The sequence below is a fragment of the Ictidomys tridecemlineatus genome, unplaced genomic scaffold (genome assembly GCF_052094955.1).
Source record: "Ictidomys tridecemlineatus isolate mIctTri1 unplaced genomic scaffold, mIctTri1.hap1 Scaffold_36, whole genome shotgun sequence".
NCBI lineage: Eukaryota > Metazoa > Chordata > Mammalia > Rodentia > Sciuridae > Ictidomys > Ictidomys tridecemlineatus.
The window spans coordinates 30,869-48,505 of record NW_027522439.1 but is presented as its reverse complement, the minus strand read 5'-3'; the positions used below and the strand labels follow the sequence as shown (position 1 = coordinate 48,505).

The window sequence follows — 17,637 nt, the reverse complement described above, 5'->3', positions numbered from 1 at the left end:
TAGATACCCATGTAAAAACTACCATAATCAAGATATAGAACAGTTTTTTCACTAGAAAAGGGGTTTCCTTGGGATCCTTCCCAGTGAGTTCCTTCACCACCTGTTCCAGGCAACCACTGATAACTTTTTTTTTTAAACTATAGATTCATTTTTCCTACAGTACTATTTCATATATATGCCACTATAAATTGACTCATTTATATCTAGGAGTGCAATTGCCTCCTACGTTTAATGTATGTTTTTATCTTATGTGATACTGTCAAGCCATGCTAAAAAATGACCACAATCATTTTATACTTCCACCAGCAATTTAGGAGACTTCCACTTGACTTCATCTTCACTAGCACTTGGGCCATTCTAGTGGGTATGTCTTTGTGAGTTTATTTCCTGATAATTAATGATATTGAGTGAACTTTTTTTTTTCTTTTGAGATAGGGTCTCACTAACTTGCTTAGGCCCTTGATAAGTTGCCAGCCTCAAACTTGGGATCCTCCTGCCTCAACCTTCTGAGTTGCTGGGATTACAGACATGTGCCATGATGCCTGGATCAAATACTTCTTCATGAGCTTGTTGACCATACTGTTTTTGTATGTCAACTCTCTCTGGCTAGCTGGAATCCAGACTTCTCCCAGCTCAGTGCCAACTGTGGGATTGGTTAGCTTATAGTTGTTCTTGGCCCTCGCAGGTACTGCTTAGAATGTAGCCACAAACTGAAGACCACCTCCATGCAGATTTCTGGAACTCTCTTTCTTTGTGGCTCCCATCTTTCTGGTAGTTTTCTCTACATATTTTTGGCTGCTTAATCTCCTGGAACTCTGGTCTCTCTCTCCTCAGTGAGACTGTTATGCCCTATTTGGGTTCCCCTTCCCAAACTGAGGTCTAGAGGGTGCCTCCAGGTGAAATGCTCATCTATTTGTTCTCCTGCTCTTAGGGGTGACAGTTTCATGTCCCTTGTGGCTTTCTATCTGAAAAATAGCTCTTTAAAAATATATTTTGACTGGGCATGGTGGCACATGCCTTAATCCTAGTGGCTCGGGAGGCTGAGACAGGAGGATCATGAGTTCAAAGCCAAAAGTGAGGTGCTAAGTAACTCAGTGAGACCCTGTCTCTAAATAAAATACAAAATGGGGCTGAGACTGGGGATGTGGCTCAGTGATCAAGTGCTTCTGAGTTTAATCCCTGATACCAAAAAAAAAAAAAAATATATATATATATATATATTCCAACTTTCTGGTTGCTTTCAGTGGGAGAACAAGTCTCATATAAGTTACTCTCTATTGATTTATCCTTTTGTTGTAACTTTTTGCGATAATTGAAAAAAATATGTTTGTGGGACTTCTAGGATATATTGTAGCTTTGGTGAATAAATGACATCCCCCTGGTACAACAATTTAACCTGTTTTCTCTATTGCCTTTTTTTTTTGTTTGTTTGTTTGGTGGTGTTGGGGATTGAACCTCGGGCTCCATGCATTCTAGGCAAGTGCTGAGCTAACAACCTCAGCCTTTCTCTGTTGCTTTATATTTCTTGGAAATTGGTAGTCAGGTTTAGGTTCAATTCTGTTTCTTATGAAAACTTAATAAAATATTGCATTGACATCTGCATGTCCTCTCCTTTGATGTTGACTACTAGTCAACAGTGACCTTGGTGAGATTTGCTAATATATTACAGGTTGCAAAATAGCAATGGTCTGAGTTGCTGGGATTTTTCTTTCTTCATTTAAAGGCTGGGATGCCTATACAAATAAAAATTTATGATTGATTATTCTTTCTTTCTTTCTTTTTTTTTTTTGTACTGGGGATTAAACTCAGGGGCACTTGGCTAGTGAGCCATATCCCCAGCCTTATTTTGTATTTTATTTATATACAGGGTCTCACTGAGTTGCTTAGCAATTCGCTTTTGCTGAGGCTGACTTTGAACTTGCTATCTTCCCTCCTCAGCCTCCCGAACTACTGGGATTACAAGTGTGTGCCACGACGCCTGGCTATGATTGATTATTCTTTACACAGATATTTGGTTTGTATAGTTAAGGCAGGAGATAAACATTTGATTCCTTTTCTTCATTACTTTTCAGAATAGTAAGGTGGTATTCTAGCATTATCAAATGATACCCAAAGGGGCTTTTGAAATCTTTTTAACTTTTATTTAAGAGTCAATATGACGTCATGCATTTAAAAATATTTGGTGTGTTTAATCCAGTTAGGAATAGTAATTGTTCTTACCTGATGCTCAATTTCTCCCCCTTTTGCCTTGTAGAAGCCTCTTTATCTTGGCTCCTGGGACCCTTTGCCACCACTTAGTGGTCATTGTTACCTATTTCCCTTGCTTTTGAACTATGAGATATTCCAAGTTCATCTTAAACATTCCCTGTCCAGACCTTGAAGGAACTATTTCTCTAAAAGAACTTTGGTTCCTTTCAATAGGAAATGATATTTAGAGGCTACATTCCAAGTACCAGGATTGCTTATTGCTCAAATTGACTGTCATTTGTAGGCCTTTTTAGTGAACAAAGCTCAGAAATATGTGGGGATTTTTCATCATGTCATTTAGATAATTCCCATGAAAATTCAGGAAAGATTTTACTTCACTTCATCTATCTTAGATTTGTGTTTTCTTTCTCTGATGTTGGAGTTCCAGTTTTCAATGACATCAGTATAATTGTTTACAGTCTTGTGCCACTTAATGACATTTTGGTCATTAGTGCATAATAATGGAGCTAAAAAATTCTTGTCACCTAGTATTTTTAATATCTTTTTTGTGTTTTGATATGTTTAGATATATAAACATTTACAATGTTACAATTGTCTACAGAATTCAGTATAATAATATCTTATAGGTTTTTATCCCCAAAGCGATGATATACCATATATGAATACCTACGTGTGGAAATGGCTATATTTTCTAGGTTTGTATAAGTATGCTCAATGATGTTTACATGCTGAAATTGCCTAAGATGTGTTTCTCAGAATTTATTCCCATCATTAAGCAACACAAGACTATATTTATGTTATTTAAAATACTTTCAGGAATGTATTCCTGAAATGAAATTCTCTTGTCTTTAAGCTATATCCCACTAAGGTATGTTTGAACTAATTCATTTCTGTGGTTTGTCACCAACTTGATGTCACAGGTTGTTTCATTTTTGCTTTCAATATTTAGGTATTACTTTATAAAGATTTTTTTGTTTATTTTATAATTATTTAAATATTTAGAAGAGCCAAAGTTAATTTGTAAAAATAAGTTGTTTCTGTTTTCTAGTACTGGTGATTGAACCCAGGGCTCCTATCCACTGAGCCACATACCTAGCCTCTTTATTTTTTATTTAGAGATAGTTCTCACTAAATTGCGTAGGGACTTGCTAAGTTGCTGAGGCTAGCTTTGAACTTGTGATTCTCCTGCCTGATTTTGAAAGAATTCTAGCTTTTGTCCCAGTTCTGTCTACCCTGATGTTACTCTCTTTTATAGTTAACTTTTAAAATTTATTTCATTATGTATTCTGTTATTAAAAAAATAAGCAAATGAGAAAAGGGATATGTAGCTCAGTGGTAGAGCACTTGCCTACCATACATGAGGCCATGTGTTCAATCCCCAGCACCATAAAAAGAAAAAGAAAAGCAAATGATTTTTACATCTAGCTATGATAGCTTTATATAGGTACTGGCTTCACCTTCCCAACTGAAACAACTAAAATAAATATGAAAAAAAAAACCCACAAACAGATAAAATTTGAAGATCCAGCAACATTGAAGATCAAGCAACAAAGAATGATTCTGGAAACATAAGGAACAAATGCTGTGAGCTCTTTAGTTGTCCCAGCTTTTACTATGTTAAGAGATTCCCAAGCCATGACAAAGAAGGGGAAGTCAGGCAGAACCAGAGGATACCATGAATTGAGAGATGGTGCTGAGATTCCAGGAAAACCGAAGTGACTAGAATTCACAGGGTGGAGTACCAAAAGAAGGTTGCTACATTGAGAGACAATTCTGGAAATCTGTGAAAGGCTCTCTGAGTGTTCAGCAGGGTATTGATCTGCACATAAGTGTGATGAAACTGCTTAGCAAGTCATAGAAACAATCTTAAGTGATTAGAAGGAACAGGTCCTAACACAGGGACCAGAATAGCACCTGGAAAAAACTATCTAAGGAAGTTGGGTAGAATAATCAGAAGGGCGTTACCTCGGACTGACTATTACAATTTATGTAATACCTAGCAAATATTCAGACCCAAGAGAATCAAATTGTTTCCAGTAATTTAATTGTATACAAAATATTAAGAATAGTAATTCATAATGTATGGCATCGAATCAAAGCTTACCAGGCATGCAAAGAAGCAAGAAAAATACAATCCACAATGATGAGGAGAAGAATCATCCAATCAAAGCCAACCGAGAACTGCCGGAGATGTTAGAATGAGGTAATGGCATTTTTTAAAAAGTTATTACTACTATATTTCGTGTGTTAAAAAGGTAAAAAGAGATATAGAAGATACATTTTAAGAAAATCAGACTTCTAGAGTTGAAAATATATGATAAACACAGTGGATGGGATTAATGTCAGAATAAGCATTTGTGATGAAATTGTTAGTGAACTTGAGGACATAACAGGAGAAGTACCCCAAATGAAACACAGGGAAAATTTCTTCTGTTAAAGAAAAGTGAACCAGAGCATCAGTGAGCTGTGGGACAGTTTCAAGTTGAGCGTTGAGAGGTATTCAGAAAAATATTTTAAGAAATGATGGCCAAAAATTTTCAAAAATTTGTGAAAACTGTACATCTGCAGATCCAAGATATTAAAAGGAACTAGAGTACAAAAAGCATGAATAAAGCTATATCAAGGTATATTATATCATAAATAAATTGCTCAAAACCAGTGATAAAGAGCAATCTTAGCAGTTAGAGAAAACATTTATGTAGAGAAGAACTAAGGATGACATCAGATTTCTTGTCAGAAATTAGGCATAAAAGAATATAGTGGAGTGATACCTTTAATATATTTGAAGAGTAATAATGTTGGCCGATAATATCATGCCCAGTGAAATATCTTTCTAAAATGAAGACTTGTACTGACATACAAGCTGAAAGAATTCACCCTACACTTGCACCAAGACAGCAGATGGAAATAATGGAATAAAGGAGTAAAGAACACTGAAAATGGTGACTGTGTGCATAAATATTTAAAATAATTTTTCTTATTTGAACATTTTAAAAAGTCATTGACTGTTTAAAGACAAACATCAGTGTGGTATGGGATTTAGAAAACATGTAAAGTAAAATACATGACAACAGTATAAATCTCAGAAGGGTAGTAATTATTGTAACGTTCTTATTGAATATGTGAAGTAATACAGTATCATCTGAAGGTATATTGTGACAAATTAAAGATGTACATTCTAAACCCTGAAGCACTAAGATTAGAAAACAGAGTTATAGCTTAATAAGCCAATAGAGGAATCACTAAAAATACCGATAGTGGTATTTCTGCAAAAGAAGACAGAAAGAAAAGAAAAAGAACAAAGAACAGAAGGAACAAATAGAAGATTATATTAAGCTTACACCTATGCACAGCAGTAATCCTATTAAGTGGAAAGTATCTAAATACATCAGTTAAAAACAGAGATTGTCATATTGCCTAAAGAAGCAAGACCCAAATAGATGTCTAAGGGAATAACACTGTAAAGACACAAAGAAAGACACAAAGAAGTCAAAATTAAAATGATTGAACAAGGTATCTCATGTTAAACACTAGTCAAAGGAAATCTGGAGTAGCTACATTAAACCAAAAGAGGTTGTGGGGCAAAATATATCATCAGGACTAAAGAAAGTTATTTCCTAATGATAAAGGAATCAGTCAAGATTATATAATAAACTTAAATGCTTGTACTTTTAATATTAGACCTTCAAAATACATGAAGTATAAAAATTGATAGAATTATGAGGAAAATGATGAATCCTATAGATTACATTTAGAGATTTTAATATCCTCTCCTCAGCAATTGGCAGAAAATGAAAAATAAAAGTAAGATTGTAGAAAGTGTGAATGACATAATCAATCCATCCATTTGAAATTAATTGACGTTTATAGAAAACTCCCAAGGAGCTTAGTGCACATGGAACATTTACCAAGATAAACTGTATTCTGGATCTTAAAAAAATTATCAGTAAATATAAAAGTATTCAAAGTCAGGCAAAGCTTGTTCTCTGAACACAATAAAATGAGAAATCAATAATGGAAAAATCTGGAAATTTCTCAAATATTTGAAAACTTTAGTGCCAGACTGCTAAATATATATATATATATAAATGAACAACACAGTACATTTATTTTTATGTGGTGCTGGGGATCGAACCCAGTGCCTCACACATGTGAGGCAAGCACTTTACCACTGAGCTACAACCTTAGCCCCCACTACTAAATAATTTTTGAGTCAAATAAATCAAAGAAGAAATTCATATTTTGAGTTCAATAAAACTGAAAACAACATATCCATTTGTGCAATGTCACTAAAGCGTTATTGGAAAATTTATAGCACTACCAGGCCCAAGATAGCTTTATTAAAAAAGAAGTCTCCAGTCATTGACTTTAGTTCCTACTATGAGAAACTAGAAAAGGAAAAATAAGTTAATCTCCAAGTAAGCAAGAAAAAAAGATATAATAAAGACTATAAGTCAGTAAAATTTTAAAAAAGGAAAATAAGAGAAAATCAATGAAACCCAAAGCTAGTTCTTTAAGATGAATAAAATTGATCAACATCTAGTGAGGGAAATAAAAGAGGAGACACAGATTACCAATATCCGCAATCAGAGAAGGGATATAACTACAGATTTCACAGATACTAGACTGATAATGGGGATATTATGAACAGTTTATGTTAATTAAGTTGACAATTTAGATGAAATGAAGAAATTCTATTTAAGCCACAAATTGCAAAAGTTCACTCAAGAAAAACAGACAACTTCATAAACCTTGTTGACTATTAAAGAAATTGAAGGTATAGGTAAAAACCTTTCTACAAAGAAAAAAATATAAGACCCAGATAGCTTTATTGGTGATCCAATTCCTGTAAGGAAGAAATGATACTAATTCCTAATAGTATTAGTAATACTAAACCCTTGTAGAATATTAAAGCAAGGAAATATTTCTCCTATGAAGCCAGTGTTATCACTACACCAAACCAAGACAAAGATATAACAAGAAAAGAAAATCACATACCTCTCAAGAGATCTCCAATGAATCTGTACAGAAATTCTAAACAAAAATTTAAGTCGAATACAACAATATGTAAAAGGAAAATACATCATAGACAAAAACTAGACTGATGATGGGGATTTATGTCAAGAATCCAAAATTTATTTAACATTTGAAAATCAATGAAAATTACCACATTGATGTACCTAAAAGCTGAATAAGAGAAGCCATAGAAAATACATTATTCCATACACATATCCCATACTCTTGTTTAGCTCAAGAGATACAAAACAAGCATTTAAAAAATATAGCAGAGGGGGGAAATGTTGGGGAGTAATATTGGCCAAATTATATTGTTATTTTGTGTGCATGTACAAGTAGGTGACAATAAATCCCATCGACATGTAAAAAAAAATCAGCCCTGATTATTATTTAAAAATTTTTTTTTAGATTTTGATTGACTTTTATTTTATTCACTTATTTATATGTGGTGCTGAGAATCGAACCCATTGCCTCACACATGCTAGGCAAGTGCTCTACCACTGAGTATCAACCCCAGCCCCTCAGCATTTATTATTGATGTAGAAAAACAAATAACAAACTAGGAATAGAAGGGAGCTTAAAATATCCTCTGAAAAAATGCAGCTAACCTCATACTTAATGGTTGATAACTGAATACTTTTCCCCAAGATCAGAAACCAAACAGAGATGTCCACTCTCATTACATCTATTTAGCATTGTACTGGGGTGCAGTAAGGAAATAGCTAGTATACTAAGGCAAGAAAAAGAAATAAAATGCACTCAGATTGGAAAGAAAGAAATAAAATTCTCTTTATTTTCAGATAACATGAATATATATAGATACAATCTGGTATGATCTAGAAAAAAGCTATTGTAAGGTTGACAGATAAAATTTACATCTAAAAGCAATTATATTTTCTATATATTAACAATGAATAATTAGAAATTGAAATTTTAAAGATTTCCATGTACAATAGAATAAAAATATGAAGTATTTAAACATAAACGTGGCAAAAACTAAAATGTATATATTAAAAACTATAAAATATTGCTGATAAAAATTAAAGAGAACCTAAATGGAGAGATATACCTAATTTATGAGTCAGAAGACTAAGGTGTCCATTCATCCCAGTTTAATCACCAGAGTCAACATTATTCCAATCAAAATTCCTGCAGAGTTTTGTAGAAAATGACAAGCTGATTGCAACAGACCTAGAATACGTGGCTTCAAGACTTAATCTAGGCCTGGGGATGTAGCTCAGTGGTAGAGCACTTGCCTAGCATATGCAAGGTCCTGTGTTCAATCCCTAGTACCATACGAAGAGGAAAAAAAGAAAAAAAAATATTCTAAAGCTACAGTAATCAGGATTGCAGACAAAACATTGGAACAGAGCCAAGAATTCAGAGATAGATACACAATATATATGGCAACAGTCATTGACAAAGATGGAAAGACAAGTAGAGAATGGGAAGTTTTTCAGCAAATGGTACTGAAATTACTGCATATTTATATGCAAAATATTGATCCATGCCTTGCATTAGACACCTGAATTAACTCACAGACTTAAATATTAAACTCAAAACTACAAAACCTCTAGGAAAAAAATAAGAGAAAAATTTTTGTTGAACTTAGGTTTGGCAAAGATTTCTTAAATTTGACAACAAAAGCATTAAAAAGGATTTGACAATGTGGGATTCATCAAACTAAAACCTCTGTAATTCAAAATACACTTTGAAGTGAATGAAATAGACAAAACACAAGCTGGGAGGAAATTACTGTAAAGCATTTATCAAGACTTGCATCAAGAATATATGAAGAACTCTTAGAACTCATTAGAAAAAATATAGTCCTGTAAAATAACACTTCATCAAAGAAGATAAACAGATAGTAAATAAAGACATTAAAAATGCTTGACATAATTATCAGGGAAATGCAATTTTGAAGCATAAGAGTTACCACTACACACTTATTAAATATCTAATATTAAAGACAATTGTGCTGAGTGGTTGGAGATGGAGGAACTGGATGGGTACACAGCTGGTGGGGATATAAAGTGGTAGAATCACCTTCTTAAAAAGGTAAACATATACCAGTCATATCCAACCATTCTTTTCCAAAGAAAAGATAAGTTATATAGCAATAGGAGGAATTTTATATTTGTAAAAGCCCCAAACTGGAAAAAAATCCAAATGTCTATCAATAGATGATAGACAAATTGTGGTATGTACATATAATGAAATGCTACTCAGCAATAAAAATAGATGATAGATAAACTGATGTAGATGAATCTCAAATTATGCTGAATAAGAGAAGCCATAGAAAATACATTATCCCATACACATAAAACTTGAGGAATACAAAGCAATCTATTAAGATAGACATTTTGCTGGAGGAATGGGAAAGTGGGGGGCAAGAAGGAAGGGTGACAAAGGGCAGAATTACCTAGAGAATGAGAATATTTTTGGAAGTAAAGGATGTGTATATTATCTTGATTATAATGGTGATTTCATAATTTCATGTTAAAATTTATCAAATTGCACACTTTAAATACATGTAATTTATTGCATGTCAATTTTACCTCAAAGCTATAAGAAATAATATACTCATCTTTTTTCACTTTCTAAGATACAATTAGTATTCTACAAATATTTTTCTCTACTTCATTTTAAAAATATATATTCTGGAAACCAGCTCTTAGCAGTATTTAAAATTATTTTCTTTCTTCTTTGGTTTATTCAACAACTTTCATTGATGACGGTTGTTTCAGCCTTTTGTGACCATCTTGTATTATTATAATTAATGCTTGAATAACATAGTTTTGTAAATACAAGTTTTAAACATTTGTTGTTGTATTCCCAGTATCTTTAGAAGTTAGGGCTGGGGGACTATAGCTCAGCAGTAGAGCACTTGCCCTAGATACCCTTCCCCAGCACTGAAAAAGTTAAAAAAAAAAAAGTGCGATTGTTGAGTTAATAGGTAAATATATAAGCAGTTTTGGGAGATGTTGCCAAATCTCATTCATAAGGGTTGTATCATTTTGTATACTTATCTGAGAATTTGTATTCCCCCACATTCTCTCACCTACTGAGTATGTGGTCAAACGTTTGGATCTTGCCAATGCAAGTGAGAAATGGTATCTTGGTGTGGTTTAATTTGTATTTTGTTCATTATGAGCTAAGCAGAGCATGTTTCCATATGTTATAGCTATTTGCATTTCTTTTCCTGAGATCTGTTTATTTCTTCAGCCCATTTTTGTATAGGTTTGCTGGCCATTTTATTTATAATGTTCTTTATATTTCAGGAACATGATTCTTTGGACAATAATAGGTTGCAAATATTTTTTCTCAGGTTGTCATTGTCAAACTGTGTGTGTGTGTGTGTGTGTGTGTGTGTGTGTGTGTGTGTGTAGCAGGTTTAGATACAGCCAGGAAAGATTTTTTCAATGAGGCAGGTTTTGCCCACTCATAATACATAGAAAATTTCACCCAATATTTTCTAGTACTTGTTTATTTTCTATTTTTACATTCATGTTTCTTATCCATTTGTAGTTTATCTTTTGAATAAGTAGAGAAAAATCCAATTTTATAATTTTCCATGTGGTAACGCTACTTATTAGAAAGTCTATTTTCCCCAAACTAACTTTTATTGTACCCCAAGTGTCCAGTTGGTTCTGTTTCTGGATTCTCTATTCTGTCCCACAATCTCTATGTATTCTTGGGCTTGGACGAGGGTACATGAATTAATTATATAGTCTGCCCTCCCTGTACCCTTCATTGCTCTTCTTTTTCAGTGCTTTCCTGCTTATTCTTGTTCTTTTGAATTGACTATAATCAACTTGATGACAGATTTTTAAAGATCCACATATGTTCATTCCCTCCCCAAGTTAAACGTCCCCAGTTTCTTCAATTTTTAGCACGTGATTTTTGGGGGCTATTCATGATTCTGTTCTTTTCCACAAGTCATGCAACCTTAAAATGTGGCATCCAGAAATGAAGCCACCGGAGTGGGGTGATAATGACATGATTCCTTAGGGTAAGGCTTTTTAAAAAGAGTGTCATCCACAATTGGAGAAAGTAACAGGACTGGATTGAGCAGGGAAGGAAAGCCCAGTCCAAGCAGTAGTCCTTTATAAGGGAGCAGGAGAAGCTTCTCCTCTTCTGTCTGCACTTTTGGGGCAGGTAGGTACCTGGTGTCTCAACACGTTGACAAAAGGGTTTTGCTCTGGGAGGAGCTGGGAGGCCTGACTTTCTCCTTTTTCCTAGTCTCTGCCTATAATCCCCTTTTGCTAGTTCCCTGGCTTCCTCCAGGGCCTTCTAAATCGCTGGTCCTCTCCCAGTTCCGGGGACAGGTGAGCCTCTTTCCTTCTGGAGTCCTTTCATTTGGACTCTTCTGCTGGGCTCTCCTTGCGCTGTCCCCCGCTGGGCTCCGCAGTTGGTTCTTTCCGCTCCCTGCCCGCCCCTCTGCATCCTCTGTCCTCTCACTGCTGTGGGCCCAGGGGCTTCCTCTGATGACGCGTTTTACTTGCGTTGGGCGGAAAGCGCCTGCGGTGGAGGAAGGCAAAGTTCACTCCCAGTACCCGCCCTCTGCGCTGGGTCCTACCGAAGTAGGAAACGGTGAAAGAGGGTCCTGTGCTGTTCTGCATGGAAGCGTTGCTTCCGCTCAGCTGTCCCTACACCATGGACTCAGTACCTGCCACTGTGCCTTCTGTCACTGCTTTCCCGGGGGACCCGGAGCTCCTGGGACCCCTGTCGGTGCTCTACGCAGCCCTCATTGCCAAGCTACTGGAGGTGACGGTCCCATTCCCAGGGAGGGACCCCAGCTCTGGCAGGCGGGTGGCTGAGTTCTGGCGGAGTGGGTGCACTGACTGTCGTGGCAACGGAGAAATGGAGTGTGTCGGGCCCAAGGCAGGCAGGACTTGAGTGTATTGTTAAGCGAGGCCGGTGAGAGTGTACTTGAGCTTTCCCCACTTGCACTTTTTTTTTTTTTTTTTGATGGAATAGAGGTGACAACCTCATGGTATGTTCCGAAATGCAGCCAACAATCCAAACAGCTAAGGTTACTACAGGTGTTTTCCCTACGGAGACTGCTGGGGAATTGGGCCCAAATGACAGTTATCTCCTATTACGTGTAGAGGGCGGTGAAAACAGGGAAGAGTAGGCAGGTGTTTACTGCACTGCCTTTGAGCAACCATTTAAAATTAGGCTTTGAATTTTATAGAAGGATGTTAAATTCAGAGAAGTTTAAGCCAGTTTTCAAGAGTTGTCTGAAATTACATGTCACTTATCTGTTTATATAAGAGTGGAATGGAAGTAAGATTTAAAATCTTATATCATCATTGTTTTTATTTGTTGCCATAAAATTAATTAGTTCTTTCATATATTTAAATTTTTGTCTTAAATGAATTTTTAAATTATAAAAACCAGGTTATCTAAGAGAAAAGAATGATCCAGAGGGATTCTAGCCAGGTGTTAGACAATGTGATGATATAGGGCCTGTTACAAACTGGAAATGTATGCTCAATTTAAAGTATTTAGATTCGGGCTGGGGTTGTGGTTCAGTGGTAGAGCGCTTGCCTAGCATACATGAGGCACTGGGTTGGATCCTCTGCACCATATAAAAACAAAACAATGTGTCCACCCTAAAACTAAAGATACATAAATAAATATTTTTTAAAAAAGTATTTAGATTCATTATACTTGAAAACACTGCAAGCCAACAAAAAATGTGAGACTGCCAGTATCCTCTCTCTTGAAGAAGCTATTGGAAAATATTGAGGAGGTTGATTTCTGATGAGGAGGTTGGTTTAGAATTGCCATGATTCTTTGTGACTGTTTTGTAATAAATTTAAGGTTTCCCATTTCTTCTAATTTGTCTGTTTCAGCTGTTTACTACATTGCCTGATGATACTCAACCTGGGCCTGATTTTTATGGACTACCATGGAAGCCTGTAGTTTTCACTGTTTTCTTTGGGATTGTATCCTTTGTCATTTTCTTTTGGAGAACTGTTCTTGTTGTGAGTAAATTAACTTACTTATACCTCAGCACATAAGCACAAGGATTATTTTATATAGTCACTGCCCCCCCCTTTTTTTTCTTTTTCAGTTGCTAAAACACAAATTAGTGGTTTAAGTCAAACTAACCTTATAAAATAATTTAGTGTGGGTGCAGTTGGTAGAACTGGTAATTCTTACAGCCATCCTGACCAGTAGTTTCATATGTATCAGAAGTCTTAAAAGTGGGATAAAAGATGGGATAGGTTAGATAAATATCCTTTTATGTAGCATATATGTCTAGTAATCTATCTTAAAGAAATAACTATGCTTTGAAGATTTTGGTAATGTTTTTCAATGGAACAGTGTATTAGATTGAAGACTTAGCACAACATAATTCATTTAGGGGTTATTGTATGTTCAATTAATGGAATAGTAGGCAGATGTATTTATTTCAAAGCTTTGAGGTACAGAAAATGCTCACAATTAAATGTGAAGTGGGGAAAAAAAGCAGAAACTAAGATTTAAATGTTGATGAACTGTATGTTAATATAAACACATATAAACAGGGGGAAATGCTGCAAAGAAATACAGTAAAATGAGAAAAAGGAGATGAGATAATTTTTCCAGTCTTTTATATAAATTTTTCCCAGATTTTATGATTTGATCATATGTTCAGAAAATACCTTTTTATTTGGAAGTATAGATTATGTGTTGTCCAAAAATCCATTAAATGTTTTGTTCATTAAGTCTTTTTTTTTCCTGAGCAGAATTAGTCTATCTCTGTGTATATGTGTACATATATGTATAAGTGTGTGTGTGTGTGTGTGTGTGTGTGTGTGTGTATATATATATATATATATATATATATATATATGCTTATACATACTTATGTTTGTACTGTAGGTCATTCTGTTTCATAGTTATTTAACATAATTGGAAGAAAATTATTTTAGGTAAATGGACTTTGCATATGAAAAGCCTAACAGTTAAAGAGGTCAAAAGCATTGGATACAAATCTTTTCAAATCTGATTGTTCTTTTTCTGATTTCTTAATTATATCAGACATATCATTGTTAAGATAAGTTTCCTCTCCTTGTACAATTGAGTGTAAAATCTCCTAGAAAGTATTCCCTTCTTAAATAGAAGAATCGTTTGCCTGGATTCCTGTGAGGAATTTTCTAATCTCATTGAACTTTTTCTCAGCTAAAAGGAAAAAGGAAATAGAAGGATAAAGAGAAGGGAAAAACATGACAACATTTTATATTTCTCTCTCTTGTTTCTTTCATTTCAAAAACCCTGGTACCTGTTTCTCTTTTCACTAGGTTATGTGGGATCTGGTTCCTAGCTTGTTGCTCCTCAGTTTCAGCATTTGACTTTGGAACTTTAGTCCTTACCTTAGATGAATGCTTTTATGCTACTTCCCATTTTCCTCTGTTGTCATTTTGAGTAAAAGGTTAGCAAGGCTATGACATTAAAGAAATGTTCATTTCTTTCTGTGTTGGAGTTTTCTGAATGCAATTTCCTATTACGAAGATCCCATGGATGATCCATGGACACATCTGAGTATCCCATCACCATTTATAACATTTGAAAGGACAAGTAATATGCTAAGTTATAAAGAAATTTAGTGATGTTTTAAAAAAATTTCTGCTTACGTTTTATTATCAGGTAGTTTATTGCTGTCTTTTGGAAATGATTGTTTTTGTCCTTTCCAGAATATGTTAATTGTCATTTCTCTTGTTGCTTGTGCATTTTCTTCTAGCAGTCTTCCCTTTCAGAATTCTTGCTATACATTTAGTGGTTTGCAGAAATAAGATGATGTAGCCTCTTAGTTTCTAAATTCAGCCAATAGCCAAATTTAAATTGGAGTTCTAAGATGTTTTCTGGTGAGTGAAAGTGGCATATCTTAGTACAAAGATTATGCCTTTAATATTGTTTCCTCAGATTCCTTTTGAATAGTCATTGTTTCTAGACTTTATCCTGGTTATTTAGAATTGTCAAGTAAATGATTTTGAGTACACACACACACACACACACACACACACATACACACACATATTTACTGTGAAATAAGGTGCATATCTTAGTGTTTTTATGTCAGAGGCTATTTATGAAATATCACTACCAATTAAATTTAAAAGGCTTGTTAACCTTTACTTATTTTTAATCCTATAAATTATTATCCTGAACCAGAATGTTATTAAATTCTCACTTGGTTATGATTCTGATTGTTGTTTTAGGAATGCTGTTTCTATTGAGCAGATGTTTGATATCAAATTTAATCTTTTTTCTCTCTTCTAGGTAAAAGATAGAGTATATCAAGGTAAATTTTTAGGTCTCTTAAACTTGTAATAACCCTTTGTATTGGTGTTTGATGTGTGTTTTATGTATGTTAGAAGTAGATACAGTGACTTTTAATGTCTATTATCTTTTTTACCTCCTGAAAATTTTACTGTTCCTAGGTTGCTAGCATGGATAATAGAGTAGATGATGATGGTTCCAACTCTGAGATAGGAGATAAAGAGGAGGAACAAATTGTGGATAGGGAGATGATAAGTTTTAATTTGGGGCAGATTAACTTTGAATATTGATATAATGCAGATGTATTACATTTGAAGAGTATTTCTATGCTAATGATTTAATCATGCATAAAGTAATTGAGTAGATAATTTAAAGAATGGTAATGTGAATCAGTATGTTTTCATTTCTGTTTTTCTTTGCAAAGAATTAAATGATTCCATTTTCTGAAAAGAAAGTGTTTTGAGAAGGGAGGAATATCAAGCTACAACACTTTACTGTATTTCCCATCTGTGAAATAAGCTTAAATTGAAATATCATTTTGGATGGGAGGGGTACCTGGGATTGAACTTTGGGGCACGCTACTGAGCCACATCCCCAACCTCCTATATTTAGAGACCAAGTCTCACTTAGTTGCTTAGTGTCTCGCTCTTGCTGAGGCTGGCTTTGAACTTGGGATCCTTCTAGCTCAGCCTCCTGAGCCACTGGGATTACAGGTGTGTACCATTGCGCCCAGCAAAATATCATTGTTCTTATATTTTTCTTAAATTTTAATAATTTTTATACTCTTATTGCTAATAAGCATAGATTTCTTTTTAAAAGCATAATAGCTATGCTAAGAAGTATTTCCTCATAGTACCATATAACATGTCTTTGCTTTTAGTAGATTGAATAATTGAATTTCATTTAGTGATTGTAATAATCTTGTATATTTCCCCCTTTTAGTCAATGAACAGCAAATTTCCAAAAAGGTGAACAATTTCATAAAAGAAAATGAAGAACTAATGCAGAAATTGTCAAATTATGAACAGAAGGTATAATTATTTTTTTGTTTCTTTCTCCCTTGGTTCTAGCTTGAATCATTTCTACCTGTTTTAATTTAAAAATCGTATTTTAAAATTTTTTTCATTATTTCCTACAAATCATCCAAATTATAAGCAGTCATGTATTAAGTACTGCTTTCTTCTGGAAAGGGTCACTTGTCTGGAAGTAACTTGTATAGTAGCACTATAATTTGTGTATCTTAATTCTGAATGCTTTATTTGCATAGGTGAAGGAATCAAAGAAACAGGTTCAAGAAACCATGAAACAAAAAATGATTCTTTCTGATGAAACAACTAATTACAAGGTAAAAATCCCTTTTTTGGGGGGAATTACATTCTAAACTCAAAAGTAAATGTAATGAGTGAGTAATCTTGACACCTATTTTTTCCAGGATAAAATGAAGCTTCTTGAAAAAGCTAATGAACTTCTGGATGAGAGAGCTAAAAGTCTTCATGTTATGTTAGAATCTGAGAAAGAACAGAAAGCTAAGAATCAGGACTTGGTAAGAGTTTTGCTGCTAAGTGTTACTGCAATTTGGCTTTTGGAATATTTTGTAAAATTGGTTAAGTTAAACTTAGTCTAGCTGTTAACTAAAGTAAGATTAGGAGCCAAGGAAGTTGAACCCACTTCTGCCCATTTTGTGGAACTTTTAAGTACTGATACAACAAATTATTTTTATGGGCCTAGGAAATATTTTTATTCTCAACCTTGGATAATTTTCATATTGCTTTGCTCTACCCTTGGAAACATGCAGAACAACTAAAAAACTATTGTCCAGTTGAACAGTATTTGTTTACTTTTTACTTGAAAGAGTAATGAATTAATCAATTTTCTGTACTTAAAAAAATTTATTTCATTTTCAATTTTTATAAGTTTCTATAATTACATAAAAGTTGCAAAAGATAGTAGAGAGTGTGTTCTAAAATATCCTACCCCCAAGTAAGCTTGATCACCTAGCTGAGGTAGTATTTATCAGATTTCTCCACTGTAAAAATTCTTTCCAATCCTTTTCATATTGTATTCTTTGGAAGTTACCATGCACAGCCCACAGTTAAAGTATGAAGAGTTACAAGCTCAGGATGCAGCTCATGGTAGAGC

The 17,637-nt window shown here is 34.3% G+C and overlaps 1 protein-coding gene across 9 annotated transcripts in view; it reads left to right on the top strand.

Annotated features, from left to right (window-relative positions):
• The window catches only part of LOC144373345 (transport and Golgi organization protein 1 homolog), a 109,327-nt gene that overhangs the window by 76,731 nt on the left and 14,959 nt on the right, over positions 1–17,637 (top strand). For 8 of the 9 annotated variants that reach the window (XM_078036445.1, XM_078036444.1, XM_078036450.1 and 5 more), the window contains 5 exons: positions 13,086–13,217; positions 15,499–15,520; positions 16,441–16,529; positions 16,766–16,843; positions 16,931–17,041. In XM_078036445.1, coding sequence (XP_077892571.1) covers positions 13,086–13,217; positions 15,499–15,520; positions 16,441–16,529; positions 16,766–16,843; positions 16,931–17,041 — 432 coding nt within the window. Of the gene's footprint in view, positions 1–11,708; positions 11,992–13,085; positions 13,218–15,498; positions 15,521–16,440; positions 16,530–16,765; positions 16,844–16,930; positions 17,042–17,637 lie in introns of those variants that run through there. The other variant, XM_078036446.1, reaches the window with a different exon arrangement.